The sequence below is a fragment of the Trachurus japonicus genome, chromosome 5 (assembly GCF_045865225.1).
Source record: "Trachurus japonicus isolate A0001 chromosome 5, Traja_1.0".
Classification (NCBI taxonomy): Eukaryota; Metazoa; Chordata; class Actinopteri; order Carangiformes; family Carangidae; genus Trachurus; species Trachurus japonicus.
In genome coordinates, this window is record NC_140911.1 from 7871973 (window position 1) to 7888700 (window position 16728).

Below are 16728 nucleotides of genomic sequence, written 5' to 3' on the forward strand. Positions count from 1 at the left end.
CATCTCTTTGTCTGAGCTCGACAGCATCATCAGCAGCAGCTACATGTGCTACAAAAACAATTTGGACTGAATCCTGCAACAGGGAAAACAGAAAAAAAGAAAAGAAAAGCAGCGCAGCGCTTTGAACGCACCATTTAGACACAACAGGCACATTTATGTAAGTCTGCAGCAGCATGACAAAGAAAACTTCACTCCACAGACACAAACACAAGCACAGACCTGGACGCTGAAATAAATAAAAAAAAGAAAAGGAGAAAAAGAAGAGCGTGTTTTGGAGTTATCATCAGTTTTTTTTTTATATATATAAAAGGAAACAAAACAATGGAGGAAAAAAAAAGAAAAGAAAATCAAACAAGCTACGAACCCAAACAGCGAGTCTCTATCTGCTGCTGCTCTTTGTTCCCGCTTCTGCTCACTCAACCCCGTTAGTTTGAAGAAGTGTGCGACTCACACATTGCAACCCCGAGCGAGCAAAACACAACTAAGTGCAGCGAGGGAGAGAGAGAGAGAGAGAGAGAGAGAGAGAGAGAGAGAGAGGGATGGAGCAGTCTCTCTCTCTCTCCACGTTGTGTCTGTCTGGGAGAGGAGAGGAGGAGAGCAGCAGCAGCAGCAGCAGCAGCCTGCGCTTCAAATCCGCCCGCCAGACTCGGAGCTGCAGGGGGCTCGGTCGTCATCGGCACAACAATAGACCTTACATCAACTAAACTGGAGCAGAGCAAGCATGTGTGTGTGTGTGTGTGTGTGTGTGTGTGTGTGTGTGTGTGTCTGTGTGTGCATGTGTGCCGACGCATATTTGCTCAGAATATTATGGATCTCTTCTTGTCTATTTTCTCCACGCACTGAGCCCATCATGGCTGCACTGTGCATATGAGGCCAAACAAAGGAGGAGGCGAGCGAAAATAGGCAGAGCGCCCGTCCGAGCCTCGCTATCCTCGGCTACAAAGTCAAAGCCACACACAGTCCTCCTCCCACCCCCCTATATATAGAGTGTGTATATGTGTGTGTCTGTGTGTGAGGCTGCATGCACAACACAACACAACACACACGAAATCAGCAAGCACACTGCCGGCGGTGGCCAGCGGGGTTGACTCTCAAATGGACCCGGCCGGCGACTGTGATATGATGTCCTTGCCCTTCACTCCAGTAAACAGCCAGCCTGGTGTGACTGGAGAGCCGCATTGCCGCATTGCGCAACGCGGAGACGGGGGCGAACAGAGTAACCCAGGACATGCCTCGCCGAGGAGGAGAGAGACCCGCGTGTGTTTCCCTTTCCGAGCTGCAGCTGCATCAGGAGATAGTATATTATGTATATACATATTTGCACAGAGAAGCCAAAGAAACCAACCAAGCAACACCCGCCTGTGTGAGCTTGTGCAGACATTTGCAAAAAAAAGAAAACTTCCAAAATCCCCCACACTGCTGACTCCAAGGACATTTTTTTTATTTGCAAGTTATTATTTGATTCGTTTAGTGTTATTGAACAATCATCATCAGCAGCTGCAGTTCAAACAAATTAATACCTGAGTTCTCTCTCTCTCCCACACATCCAATCCATCAACTACAGGCTCTAATAAATGACTGTGCCCCTAAGACAAATCCGAAAGCCTTTATAAATCTTGGCTAAACCACCGGCACTTCAAGAACAGGTGTCAAAAACAGCACACACACACACACATATACACAACCGCTATGTTGGGATCCCTTATTGAAACAAACCTACACACACAGACAGACAAACAGACAGAGCAGCAGCAGCAGAAGAAAAAAAAAATAGAAATGCTTCCAGGCACAGATTCAACACAGTTCAACCAAGCAGCAGCAGCAGCAGCAGCAGCAGCAGCAGCAGCAGCAGCAGCAGCAGCAGCAGCAGCAGCAGCAATGTCACCATAGTGGTCAGCAGCACATCAGTGGCTGTAGACACAACATCTCACAGCATGACAGTCAGAGCACTCAATGGAAAAGAGCAGCACAACCACACACACCAACAGGTTTTATCATAGTTTTAGCTTAAAAAAAACCCCCAGCGCTTTATGTAAAAGTCATATAAAACTAAAAACAAACAAACAGAATAGACAGAATAAAACACTGATACATGCAACACAAGCAGTTACACACACACAAGTCTCCCTCTGTTTATGGTTGATGCTCTTTATTGAATAAATAACACCAGGCGGTGAGAGTGGTAACTGTGCTGCTGCTTTACACCACCACCACCACCACCCCTCTTCCTCCTCCTCCTCCTCCCTATAAATACACAAACAAATGCTCTCACCATCCAGGGACAGCCAGTCGTGTTGAGACGACGGCAGGGCAGGGAGGTCACGCGCCTTGTATTCGAACACCACGGAGGAGGAGATGACCTCACCGCCCATAGCTACCTGTAGCATCACCAGTCCTGTGTCATGGGCTGGAAACAGACATGAGGTAAGGCGTAAGTATGGATGACTTGACTATATGAGGAGACAGAGCAGAGATAGAGATAGAGCTGCTCCTCTCAAATATAATTTTAGTGTGACAGTATGGTGACTGTTATTAGACCGTGACTGTCTAGTGTTACTTTTTGCCCATGTGTGGCTGCAGGATGCTGCAGGATAAAACTTAACTATAAACCATCATCGCCGTGTTTCTTATTGTGTTGCTCCTGTCTTTTTATATCAATGGGACCACGTCTCCCAATAAGATTTAGCTGCCAGACATCATCAGACCAGATCTTTGTGGGCTGAGATAAAAAAAACTTTTAAAACTTAGTGAGGTAAAGGTTTAGATTTAAGAATAAAGAGCAGTGTTTCCTGTGTATTAGACAGTAATAACAACAGTAACAGCAACAATAACAACTTATCTTGTAAACCCCGACTATGTGAGAGTGTGGGTGCTTAATAAAGGTGAGCTCTTAATGTAAAATGTATCATTTGTCACATGTGTTATTTATTCTTTGTGTATTGACCCCTCTCAATAGATATGTGAATAGAATACATGAATGAATGAATAAATGAGTTGTGTTACGATGAGTAACACAACTCAGTAAGGTAAAGGTTTAGATTTAGAAATAAAGAGCAGTGTTTTCTGTGTATTAGACTGTAATAACAACAGTAACAGCAACAATAACAACTTATTTTATAAACCCCGACTGTGTGAGAGTGTGGGTTCTTGAATTAGGTGAGCATTTTTGGGTTTGTCTTACTGTAAAATGTATTATTTATCACATGTGTTTTTTATTCTTTGTGTCTTGGCCGCTCTCAAAAAACTGCAAGAATGAAAGTTTCTTACACTTTGTTTTTTTTAAATAGATATGTGAATAAAATAAATGAATGAATGAATGAGTTGTGTTACGATGAGTAACACAACTCAGTAAGGTAAAGGTTTAGATTTAGAAATAAAGAGCAGTGTTTTGGGTTTGTCTTACTGTAAAATGTATTATTTGTCACACATGTGTTATTTATTCTTTGTGTCTTGGCCGCTCTCAAAAAACTGCAAGAATGAATGTTTCTTACACTTGTTTTGCTTTTTTAATAATAAAATAAATGAATGAATGAATGAATGAGTTGTGTTATGATGAGTGTATACACAGGTGTGTTACCTGGGCAGTAGCATCGCAGCACCCCAGGTTGGATGAGAGCAGCTGGGACGCTGATGTGGTCGAAGAGGCAGCTGTACTCGCTGCTCGACTCCAACCACGGCCCCGTGATCAGCACCTTCACGCCACCCTGCAGCAAACAGGAAAACACGGGCCTCAGTGTGACATCACGACAAGAAAAAAAATGCAAATGAAGTGTTTTTACTTTAAAATATACAGTAGTTAGTTAACGAAAGAGATGGTGGAAGAGTCTGTATGAGAATGAGACACACACACACACATACACACAAACACATTTGGTTCTCGTGATCTAAATTTACCTGCTGCTCCTGTTTACACAAAAGGTGTTTCTATGAAAATATCCTGACTCCATCTGTCAGTTAAACACACCTCAGAGACACAGTGGCCTAAATATGGAACCTTTTTGTTTTTCCCGTCTATTATATAAATCTAAAAACCCAGAGACAGTATAACCTGCCTCGTTTACAGAGTAATTACTATTTTGTTAATGACGAGGCTGCGAGACTTAAAACGGCCTGGCAGCAGCCCCCTTGAGGCCGTGCGGCTCCTTACATCCAAGTGGAACAAAGTTGTACGAGCCATCTGAACAGCACTGCCATCATGTGTAGCTAAAAATAAAACATAATAACAACAACAACAACACATAATGCTGAATGAGACGTGAAGTTAGATAACACACACACAACAATGAGGAAGACTCGGTTTATCAGCGTTCGTTTTCAGAATCAGAATCAGAATTTCATTGCACAACAGCCCAACGAGATTAAAAGCTAAACCTTAAAGGGATAGTTCAACATTTTGGCAAATTGGCCCGTTGCATAATCCCTATAGTCATAGCAGTAGGTTTGTTACCTTTAATTGTCGGTGCAAGCTATTTTAAGAAAGGCGGAGCAGAGCCGCGAGCTGCTCAGGGCTACGCTACAGAGGCTCATGGAATTTCTTGGTTTCCCTCATCAAACTCATCAAATACACAATCCAACAACTCCAAAACGCTCTGGTGGACAAGTTGTGACCTGCACATTCACCACGCTATGAGATAATAACAGAACGTTACCAGACAGAGATGTTTTAGAGGTAAATGCAGAGACTGCTTGCCGAAAAACTGCCCCCTGATTGGAACGCGCATCAGTGGTTTTGCATGAATTTACCTCTAAAACAACTCTGTCTTGTAACGTTCTGTTATTATCTAAAGATAGCTTGCACCGACAATTAAAGGTAACAAACCTACCCCTAAGATTATAGGGATTGTGGCTATGGGCCTATTTGCCAAAATGTTGAACTATCCCTTTAAAGTGCAACCAAACAGAAACAAGACAGACAATAACAGTTGTTCAAGCAATCAACAATATGAGTATGTGTATGGATAAAGTGATAAGTGCCAAGTGCATTGTGCTAGCAGGGTAAAATATGAGAGTATATGTATAAAAATATAAAAAGTAAAGTAAATAAATAAGATATATTATAAAGCCATAGGCTGTCAGTTCATGTTTGCATTCAGTATTGTGATGGCTTTGGGTTAGAAGCTGTTTTTCAGTGGGTTTGTCTTGGTCTTGATACACCTTTTCAGCTCATTGTAAAAATGATAAGTTCACCCTTTGAACTCAACTGTGTTGTTTTTTTTTTTCTTTTTAAAGAAACCGTGGGATTACCAGGATGATGTAACACTGATGATCCTGGAAGAAAGCTGAGGAAAAACATATTAGCTGAATTTGTGCACACGATGGAGACACGGTCAAGTTGTTCAAATTCTTTCAGACAATTTTTTTTTTTCCACTAATTGACCCAACTGTGGAAAGTTATTGTTTTTTTTGTGTGTGTGTTAGAAACTAATGATGCTAAGATGTTATGTTTCCACGAGTTTCATCATATTTCAATGACAGAACTGGTGTGTGAGTTATTATAAGTGGTACATGGGTACATTAATGAAGCCACCCAGGGGAAGCAGTGTAATATTGAAATTTCATCAAAATCCAATCAGCTGAGTCTGAGATATTCCGACTCCTTAATGACCACGGCCACAGCCCGGCTGGCGGTCTTCGCACAAATTGTGCTGAACATGATTTCGGTGTTTAACATCAGTGCGAGCCACCGTCAATCATGTGGCGGCGGTGGTGGTGGTGGTGGTGGTGGTGGTGGAGGGACGGATTTTTACTGTTGGGGGAACCATGAATAAATAATGAATGATAATCATGTTGGGTTTTTACTAACCTCTGGATAAGACCACTCTGGGGAGTAGTCTGTCACGCCAAACAGCCTCCCGGTCTCCTGGAGGAGTCCTAGCGCTCCCTGCTCCACCTCCGAGCCCTGCAGGTGGCCCGCCGCCGCCGCCGCCTGCTCGTCTCCCGCCGCCGCCTCCTGAGGCATCAGCACCCCGGTGACGGCGGCTCCCACGCCGCCCGCAGACCCCTCGACCGAGATGAAATCGTTGATGAGATCGGAGAACTGGCTCCCGAACGAAGCCTCGAACCCTTCCAGACTGATGGCGGCGGCGGCTCCGGCCCCGACTGCTGCCGTCACGGCCGACACGCCGCCGCCGCCGCCGCCCTGCTGGGGGAGCGGGGAGCTGTAGAGCGCCCCCTCCATGGTGGCGCCGGCGGCTATCGACTGAGGGCTCGCCACCACGGAGCTGCTGGCGCCCGGCAAGGTCACACCGTTACACAGAATCTCAGTTTCCCCGCCTGCGCCTCCTCCCTCCTCGCCGCCGCCGTTGTCGTCTGTAGGTTGCAGGTAGTGCTCGGCGTCCACGCTCGCGTACGCCTCGGGTTTTAGTAGTAGCTCTCCTCCTCCGTTCTCCGAGGCCTTGTCGAGGCCCGGCGCCTCTCGATGCCCCCGGCCGCCGCCGCCCGACTGGTCGACGGTCGTGTCCTGCGTCGTCAGGGGAAACGAGCCCTGTCCGTTCCTCGCGCACAGGGCCTGCTGCTGCTGGTCGGCGGTGGCTTGGTGGAGGCGTGCTGCTGCGTGCTGCTGCGGGTCTCCGTTGGCAACCGGAGAGTCTGTTGTTGTTGGCACCGTGGGCAGACCGATGTAGGCCTGAGCCTCGCCCGAGTCCTCGCCGCCGTTGGTCTGCAGCTGCGAGGGCTGGCTGGTCTGCGGGGAGGCCTGGAGGAAGAGGCTCGGGGACGGGTGGTGTGACGTCGTCTGAGTCAGACTCGGGACGCAGGCTGATGACATCACGGCGCTGAAGTCCATCTGCTCCAGCGTGGTGCTGGGGCTGAGGCCCGTCCCCTCGCCGACGTAGCTGCTGCTCTGCGTGGCGAGCGGCGGCGGCGGCTCCAGCGGGGTCGTCGTCTCCGTCTTGATGTTGTTGACGAGGGCCGGGTTGTAGACGAAGCCGTTGGAGGAACAGTGGAGCGTTCCTCCGCCGCCGCCGCCGCCGTCGTCGCCGCCGTTGTTGCACCCCTCCGTCTTCCCTCCGCCGCCGCCGTACGTCTGGCCCTGCTTGGGGTTGTTGAGGAAGCAGTCGGGGTCAAAGGTCATGGTGGTTTCGGGGAGGCTGACCCCTCCGCTGGAGTCTAGAGAGCTGGACAGGACCAGCTCCCCCGCCTCCCCTAAGCCCACTCCTCCGGGAAACGACGCAAACCTCTGGTTGTCGGGGGCGACGGCCAGCAGGATCCCGGCGGCGGTGGCGGCGGCGCTCTCGTGGGCGGACGCAGACAACAGGTGGGTGTGGCCGGCGGAGTAAACCGAGTCCCCCCCGGTCAGCGTGGTGACCTCGGACATGAACACGGCCGTGCTCTGCGACAGGCCGGCCCCGATGGCGAGGGCGGGGCTGTCGGCCATGTCGCTGGCGATGGACAGCGGCGAGCTCTGCGTGGTGTCGGGGACCTCGACCTGGTTGGTGGAGGTGGAGGACGACACCTCCATGCTGCTCTGAGGGAGCAACGAGGGTTTGGCCAACCGGCCGTTCCTCCTCTCCCCGCCGCCGGCCCTGCTCCTGCCGCCGCCGCCGCCGCCGCCAGGACTGGGCGCCGTCTGGCCCTCCGACACGTCACTGTTCTGGACTTCGGTGCCATCTGCTTCCTCGGCTCTCTGGCCCGCCGCTACGCCGCTACCCACCGCAGCGCCTCCTCCGCCTCCGCCTCCTCCCGCCGCCGCCCCGGTCTCCTGCTTGGATGAGATGATGCGCTGCTTGACGCTGGAACATTTCTGATGCAGGCTGCTGCCGGCGCCTGAGTGAAGAGGAGGAGACATCGAAGAAAAATTAAAAAAGCATTCAATGACACTTACCTTTCTTTTAAAAGAAATTTAAAGGGATAGTTCAACATTTTGACAAACTGGCCCATTGCCATAATCCCTATAGTCATAGCAGTAGGTTCGTTACCTTTAATTGTCGGTGCAAGCTATTTTTAGAATGGTGGAGCAGAGCCGCGAGCTGCTCAGAGCTACGCTATGGAGGCTAATGGGATTTCTTGGTTTCATTCATCAAAATCATCAAATACACAATCCAACAACTTCAAAACGCTTTCGTGGACAAGTTGTGACCTACACATTCACCACGCTATGAGATAATAACAGAACATTACGAGACAGAGTTGTTTTTGAGGTAAATGCAGACACTGCTTGCTGAAAAACTGTCCCTGAAGGCAACACGCAGCGGTTTTGCATGAATTTACCAACTCTGTATCGTAACGTTCTGTTATTATCTCATAGCGTGGTGAATGTGCAGGTCACAACTTGTCCACCAGAGCGTTTTGGAGTTGTTGGATTGTGTATTTGATGAGTTTGATGAGGGAAACCAAGAAATCCCATTAGCCTCAGTAGCGCTGCTCTGAGCAGCTCGCGGCTCTGCTCCGCCGTTCTAAAAATAGCTTACACTGACAAATAAAGGTAACGAACCTACTGCCATGACTATAGGGATTATGGCAATGGGCCAATTTGCCAAAATGTTGAACTATCCCTTTAAAACTATGGTTGAGAGACGGTCAAGTATGTGACCATCTGCTCTGAAACTGTGATGTATTTGTATTTTATTGTATGCACTGTAATATATTGTATTGTATACCATGTATTTTATGAGTAGGCATAGTACTGTTTTGTTTTTGTTTTCTTGTTTCTTTTTTAATGCATTTTAATTATTGTAGTGCTCAAGTCACCTGCCCCAGGGACTACGGTTGAAAATTAGCCAACTTGGCTAAACCGGCATGTTTAGAGAAATGTTTATTAATGTGCATTGTCTCTGTATATTTAAACCAATAAACTAAACTAAACTAAACTAAACTAAACAATGGATGCTGTTTGTGTCCTTTCAGATGCTCAGGTCAATGTTTTAACCCTCCTGTTGTTTTTCTGGGTCAAATTGACCCAATCTGTTCCCTTCCTCCATCCTTCCTTCTTTCCACAATCCTTTTTCCCCTTCCTTCTTTCCTTTCTTCCTTCCTTCCTTCCCTTCATCCTTACTTCTTCTTCCTTCTTCTTTTGATCCAATTTGACCTGATCTGTTCCCTCCTTCCCTCCATCTTTCCTTCCTTTTTCCCTTCCTTCTTCCCACAATCCTTTTCCCCTCCCTCCCTTCCTCCCTTCCTTCTTCTTCCTTCCTTGAACAAATCTGTTCCCTCCCTCAATCTTTCGTTCCTTCCCTTTTCCCTCCCTTCCTTCCTTCATCCTAACTTCTTCTTCCTTCCTCTTTTGATCCAATTGACCTGATCTGTTTAGTTCCTCCATCTTTATTTCCTTCCTTTTTCTCTTCCTTCTTTCCACAATCCTTTTCCCCTTCCTTCCACAATCCTTTTCCCCTTCCTTCCTTCCTTCCTTCCTTCCTTGAGCAAATCTCCATCTCCATCTTTCTTTCCTTTCGTCCTTACTTCTTCCTTCCTTTTTGACCCAATTGACCGAATCTGTTCCCTCTCTCCTTCTATCTTTCCTTCCCTTTTCCCTTCCTTCTTTCCTTCCCTCTTTCCCTTCGTCCTTCCTTCCTTGACCCAGGAGGACAACAGGAGGGTTAAGTAAAGTGTAGTGTGTAATGGCGCCCTCCAGTGGTCACAGTCAACACTGAAAACATAAACTACCACAGATGCATGAGTGCTAAAACATTTTGAATACATTTATGCATAAATGACGATTCGTTTCCCTCTACAAGACATGAAATTTTACACATGTGAAGTTTCAAAATGAGACGTCTTCAGTCAGTGATCAACAGAGAAAAAGCAAGGAAAGGAAAAAAACAAAAACAGAAAGCTGTTTTGTGTGAGCAAATTAGGGCAGGTAGAAAGAGCAAGAGCACAAACATGGTTCAGTCAGCACAGTGAGAACTGAGGATGTACTTAAGTCAACGAGCTCCTCCGTTTTGGAGAGCTGTCCTTATTTGACCTTCGAAAAACCAGATCAAAAGACAGGTGAGATTAGATTAAGTGTGCGTGTGTTATGTGTGTGTGTGTGTACTGGAGTTATCTTCTCCCTGATGCTCATTTATGAATAATACATGCTGGATATTTTGGGCACCTCTGTCTTCCTTCCCTCTATCCCTCCCCTCTTGGATGTGAAATGTGCCCACCTCTAGGTGGCAGCATGGCGCTGACTGCTGGAAACATCAAAGAGCCAAAAAAAAAAAAAAAAAAAAAAAATCTCCAAATCTGTATGAAGCCTGGCTGACTGCTATGTATGAACTGGCTGTCTCTTCAAGAGGGAGGCTTTTGAAAGGACAATGTTCAATGTTATGTTAATATTTATCACTACTTTGTAAAGTGCTGTTATTAATTCATGTTGACAGCAAGGACATGGTGCTCCAAATACACTGCTTAATCAATATTTGAATAAGAATAAGGCAACTGTTAAAGTCTGAAAACAGCCATTGGAGAATCCATCTGTTGCTTTTTGCCCTGTTGACTAATCTTTACCTTGAGCTACAATAAAATGTATCGGAAAAAAATTATTAACACCGAGGAGATTAGATGTTTTTCTTTCATGCAAGAGAGAAATTTTCATATCATCTCCCCTGAATTGTTGTAAGCACCTGTTGTCTCATCTAATAAGTGATGGCACAGCTCCAGACTGTTCCTCATTCTGCTGCCAAGTTGTTTATAAAAGCCTAAAAAACATTATCAAATTATCTGTGTTTTAGATTTATGACGCCGGTCTCGTACAGATTAATTTTGAAGCCCGGGTAGAGTACGCCATCATCTTTCTCATCACTACTGTACCATGACAAGTGGTGCTGTTGTTATTGACCCAAGGTGACTCATATCCTCAGGTTCAGGACGAGTGTATACGCCGGGGCTGAAACAAGAGAGCTTGAGAGCAGAGCAGCGAGGGAGGGAGGCTGAGTGCTGAAATGAAAGTGAAGCTAAACTCACACATGGGTTTGAGTTGTCCAATGAGCTCCTCCTTGCTCCACTTGGCCCACTCCTTCCTGTCTGTGTTGATGGAGCAGAGGACAGGACCACATGGCTTCCCGCTGTCGTCCACCGCCGGTACATTCAGGTAGTGCACCAGCACAATGTCTGGGTTCTGCAGCACAAACACAACCACACACACAGAGAGACATCATGTATCCTATGTAGCTGGTGTTAGCTCAACACGCCCCCGCTCCCCTCCCCTGCTTTTTATTCATTAATTCATCGTCATGTTCCCTTACATATATAACATATATACGGAGGGAGAGAATACACTGGTAGAGTCTATTTACAGAGGGACTGGATGGAGGGGAAATGCAGAAGGAGAGCGGGAGAGCAAGTGGAGGTCAGGGGGAGGAGGTCTCGGACATAGCGTGTCAGATAAGATTCTCTCACCTGCCCATAAAAGATTTAACAGCTCAAGCCCACTCATCACTCTCTGTTACCCTGCAGAGGCTGCGCAAAGGTCTACATGTGTGTTTGTGTGTAGGTGAGTGAGTGAGTGTGTGCATTGTAATATATATATATATATATATATATATATATATATATATATGTAGAGAGAGAAAGCATGATATAAACAAAGGAAGAGAGAAGTTACCACCATACAGTAAGCCTCCAGCAAACCTATGGAATTTCTCTCTTTCTACCCCCATGAATGATTCAACAGGTGCGTTCATATTCATGCGTGTGTGTGTGCGTGATAGAGAGAGAAGGAGGGAGAGAAAAGAGACGGAGAAGCTCCTCTTGATGAAAGATTCAGTAGACAGACTCAGGTGAGGGGGAGGACCTGCTGAGGTGGAACACTTTTCTCTCCAAAAGACGATGGCACAGTGGGCTGCTACAGCACCACACTGAGCGACGCAACAGAACTCACAGACTGATTTATGATCACAATCACTGATGTGTTTTGATATCTGTGCAAAGAGCAGAAAATGGCACATTATAGATAAAGCAATGACAATTTCCCTTCATAATTTCAGACTGCGGGGATCTAACTAGTTTGTGGAATGTGAGGGGGGAAAGAAAAATACATATACATAATATATATATTTCGATATAGATTCGTATGTATATTGAGTAAGGGCATATTCAATTTACAGCCAGTGGCTGGAATGTCCCTGTAAATTTCTTGTGACAAATTATGCAGAAAATTCTGGTGAAGAATACATAAATATATTTGTACATTTCCATATTTTAAATGAACGTTGTTTGGTATTCAATATTTTCTTTGAAATGAACAGAGAGAGAGATGAAAAGAGAGAAAAAAAGACAGAGAGGCAGAATGTGAATGTATGCGGACATGTTTAAGATTCATCATGTAACCTGTCGCCTGCAGATGATGAGGTCCTGGTGACCACCACCGCTTGCATGACCAATAGAGGGAGAGAGAGAGAGAGACGTGCATGTGTATGTGTGCGTGTGTGTGTGTGTGTGTGTGTGTGTGTGTGTGTGTGTGTGTGTGTGTGTGTTTGTGTGCTGCTGCTCTGTGTTGTCTCTCACATGGGCAGTAGAGTGAGTCCAACATCTCTATGAAAAACAACATGCCTTTATACACAGGGGGACACCTCACCTGTGTGTGTGTGTGCACTCGTGTGTATGTGTGTGTGTGTGTGTGTGTGTGTGTGTGTGTGTGTGTGTGTGTGTGTGTGTGTGAACATATTGTGTGTGCTCTTTGTAGCTCCGGGGGAGTGTTTTCTCGGAGAGGACCACATAGAGAGTCGGGCCTCGGTCCTTGATGCTCCACCATCAGTATTGAGAGTCAGAGTTGAGATAACACACTGTGCTCAGGCAGGAAGTTACAGTACAGTCAACTTCAGACACAGAAAAAAAGCCTTTGTGTTTGTATGTTAGCAGAGAACATGAGTGCATATTGTAGGTGTATTCTGGTCGTCTAGTCATCTGAGCGTAGGACACACACCACTCAGCCAAACAACATCAAGTTTTATTATGAGCCCAGCTTTGTGATAGTATTTTCAGTGTAGTCTGCCTCATTAATTCAGAGGAGGAGGATGTTTATTGCTGGTTTATGGTTTAGCTTAGTGTTGTTTTGAAAATATAATGGACAGTTTAACAGATGGAGGTTTGTGTAAAAAGTGTAATAATACACTATATATTTTCTGGTTGTCCAGTTTTGTGTTGAATGGTGAATAAAGACGGAATAAATGTTTAACAGTGGCTATAATGTCAGAGGAAGAAAAAGAAAAAAAGGCCGGCTATAAATTGCATCTACTAACAAATTATCACCACACAACAAAATCCCGCAAAAGAAAAATTCCTGTTTTGTATGTTTATAAAAATGTGTGAGAAAAGGTCAGGTTGGGGGGCAGGGGGGTGGGCTTACCTGCAGCAGCCAATAGCATCTACGATGGAAGGTGGGGATGATGGAGGAGTGGACGTAGCAGCCATACAGACACTAGAGAGAGGAGAGGAGAGGAGAGGAGAGGAGAGGAGAGGAGAGGAGAGGAGGGGAGGATTGCAGGAGGGATAAAGCGAGGAGGAAGCAAGACAAAAAGTGAAAAAAGGAGAAGAGGAGGAGAGAACAGCGAAGGAGAGAACAGAAGAGGAGAACTCAGGTTATACCCACTTAGGTTGTATTGATTGCGGTGCTAAAACTAAATTGCAAAACATGCTGTATGTGGTTTATTTTTTCCTCCCCTCCCTCCCGTCTGCTTCTAAAATACCATAAATCTGACGTTGACAATTACAACACAGGAGATATTTGTGAAATTTACTGCCTCAGCAAGACTTAAGACATAAAACCCACTTGGAATTCACAAAAACAAAAAAAGAAAAAAAGGCACCACCAATGTTTTTAGCTCACAGACGCCACGAGACAGAGAGAGAGAGAGATCAGTAACAAGTGAAGAAGAGGAGGAGGAGGCGGAGGAGGAGGAGAAAGTGAGGAGGAAAGCGTAGGGTGAGTGTGGAGAGTCACGGTAGAAGACTCAGCATCAGCAGAGGATGATTACGTACTGTAAATATATAAAACAATGTATACAATGTGTGTAGGTGTGGAAAAACAATGTAATATGTGACTTGCAGAGGTTGAGACAAGGCGCAGTACAACTTGAGAGAGCGTCTGTGATGAAACGTTTCAATACTTGTGCCGGTATGTGTTTTTATTTTCTCAATACTAAAGCTTGAAGAATAATTTAAAAAGTTATTCTAAAGAACCTCTTGTGTTTTAACAAATTAAAGGGATAGTTCAACATTTTGGCAAATTGGCCCATTGCCATAATCGCTAGTCATAGCAGCAGGTTCGTTACCTTTAATTGTCGGTGTAAGCTTTTTTTAGAACGGCGGAGCAGAGCCGTGAGCTGCTCAGAGCTACGCTACGGCTAATGGGATTTCTTGGTTTCCCTCATCAAACTCATCAAATACACAATCCAACAACTCCAAAACGCTCTGGTGAACAAGTTGTGACCTGCACATTCACCATGCTATGAGATAATAATGTAACGTTACCAGACAGAGTTGTTTTAGAGGTAAATTCATGCAAAACCGCTGATGCGCGTTGCCTTCAGGGCAGTTTTTCAGCAAGCAGTCTCTGTATTTACCTCAAAAACAACTCTGTCTCGTAACTTTCCGTTATTATCTCACAGTGTGGTGAATGTGCAGGGATTATGGCAATGATCCAATTTGCCAAAATGTTGAACTATCCCTTTAACAACTTTTTCAAATCAAGGGGTCTGATTAAATATAATAATCTTAAATTAGCAAAAAGAAACAGTGTGTAAATCGTTAAATATCTGACTGAGGAGTGAGTCGACTGTTTCTTAAAAAGTGTTTGATATTCTGCGCTTTGGAAACATCTTGATCAATAGTGTAAAAAAAATAATAAAAAAAAGTGTTGTGGTTCGATACCCAGCGCTACGCTAATGAAGATTGTGTTGGAGGGATTAAAAGATTTTGTATTTACATACAAGAACTGCACACACACACATCCCCCACCGATACTCACACACACACACACACACACACACACACACACACACACACACACACACACACACATATATAAGATGTTTTTAAAGCAACAAACGCACACACACACAAACACACAAACACCAGAAGCTCAGCAATCAGGTTTCTCTATAATCAACACTTAAAAACTTGTCCTGTTTTCTTTTTTCTCACACACACTCTTATATTTTCTCGCCATTTTGCCTCTTCTCAGAAGTAGCCCGCCCTCTATCTAAAGTGTGTTTTGCCAAAGGCAGAGTGCATTTCCATATATTTCCATTCGATATGAGGAGGCTCTCCATCCAGGGTTATGTTTTTCTCTCCAGCTTCCTGCCTCTCCCCATCCCCATCCTCCTCCTCCTCCTCCTCCTCCTCTGCTCATCTCCTCACTGCTCTGCTCATTCCCTCTTTCCCATCTCCTGCTCTACACGCTGCTTGCTTGCTTGCTAGCTTGGGGGAGAGGGTGGTGGTGGGGGTCCTGGGAAGAGGTGACACAAACAATTACTGAGCAACTACCAGGGAGAGAGAAAGAAACACTTGCCTTTGTGTGTGTATGTGTGTGTTGAGTGTTCATGCACGGTTGCAGAAAAATGCAAGTGCACTGAATGTCAATGTGAGCGCGGGGTCATAACTAATAGAGGTGCAGATGGGAATATTTGATCTCAATTATTCCCCTTACCTCTGTTGTTGTTGTTGTGTGTCTTTGTGTCTTCACTGTCTCACCTTCAACACACATGCACACCCCTCCTCCCCTCCCTCTCCCTCCCATGTGCCCCCTCCCCAACTATCTCTCCTTCACTCTTTGCCTTCTACCTCATTCTTTCTGTTTCTGACACATGCATGCTCACTCCTCTCACCTCTTGGTATATTCCTGCTGAATAATCAATTTCTGAGCTGGCTGATGTGACTCACACACACACACACACACACACACACACATATATATACACACACACGTTCACGTACACATATATACACACATATATACACACACAGGCGCGCACACACTCACTCACACACAGACGCTGCCTTGAGACTGGATCGATACCCCTCTCTGTTCTGCTGAAGGAGGCATTGACATCATTCCTGGCCTCGGGCCAAACACACTCTTATCTTTCAGAAAGGGAGAAAGAGAGAGAGGGAGGGAGACAGAGTGAGAGTGAGAGAGAGAGAGAGAGGGAGAGAGAGAGGGACGCCACTCGCTCTCAGGTAACATATCGGCCTGTGTGTGTTTGTGCGTACATTTGTGTTACAGTACATGTATGTGTCTCCGTGAAGGAGGAGGAGGAGGAGTAAGTTAAGGACAAAGATTGGCAGTGAAACCGAACTCAAGTCAGCGCCAAACAATCATCGACTTGTTTTTCCGCACGCCGCCGCCTCCTTCTCCTCCACCGCCGCCGTTGCTGCTGCTGCTGCTGCTGCTGCTGCAGTCTCTCACCTCGACTCCCTGCACTTTGAGCTTCATGTGATCCTCTCGGGTGGTCTTCCCGTCTTTCCTTTTCTTCCAGCAGTAGCCATCTTTCCTGTACTTCACCTTCTTACGGTTGTAGAGGATCATAGAGCCATTTTGAGGCCTGGTGGAAAGGAAGGATGGGGGGGGGGGGGGGAGGGGGGAGGAGGAGTGGTGGTGGGGGGGGTAAGAGGATACACACACACACACACACACACAGAGACACACACACACACACACATACACAGACGGACACACACAGTGCTCCATTATGTTGATTAGACAGAATAAATGTGGTAATTTCATTGAAACTGACAGCAGTTTTCAGACTCCTCGTTTACATGGTGACGTCAATGTTGCTCTCCGACAGTCGAGTTACCCCCATCCCC

At 45.9% G+C, this 16728-nt stretch overlaps 1 protein-coding gene across 5 annotated transcripts in view; it reads right to left on the reverse strand.

The window, feature by feature from the left end:
• LOC146987001 (calmodulin-binding transcription activator 1-like) overlaps window positions 1-16728 on the reverse strand; it is a 67082-nt gene that overhangs the window by 15491 nt on the left and 34863 nt on the right. For 4 of the 5 annotated variants that reach the window (XM_085775952.1, XM_085775949.1, XM_085775951.1 and 1 more), the window contains exons 5-10: window positions 16328-16463; window positions 13268-13339; window positions 10885-11038; window positions 5804-7764; window positions 3578-3704; window positions 2273-2407 (exon numbers count right to left, since the gene is read on the reverse strand). In XM_085775952.1, coding sequence (XP_085632078.1) covers window positions 2273-2407; window positions 3578-3704; window positions 5804-7764; window positions 10885-11038; window positions 13268-13339; window positions 16328-16463 — 2585 coding nt within the window. The remainder of the gene's footprint in view (window positions 1-2272; window positions 2408-3577; window positions 3705-5803; window positions 7765-10884; window positions 11039-13267; window positions 13340-16327; window positions 16464-16728) is intronic. The other variant, XM_085775953.1, reaches the window with a different exon arrangement.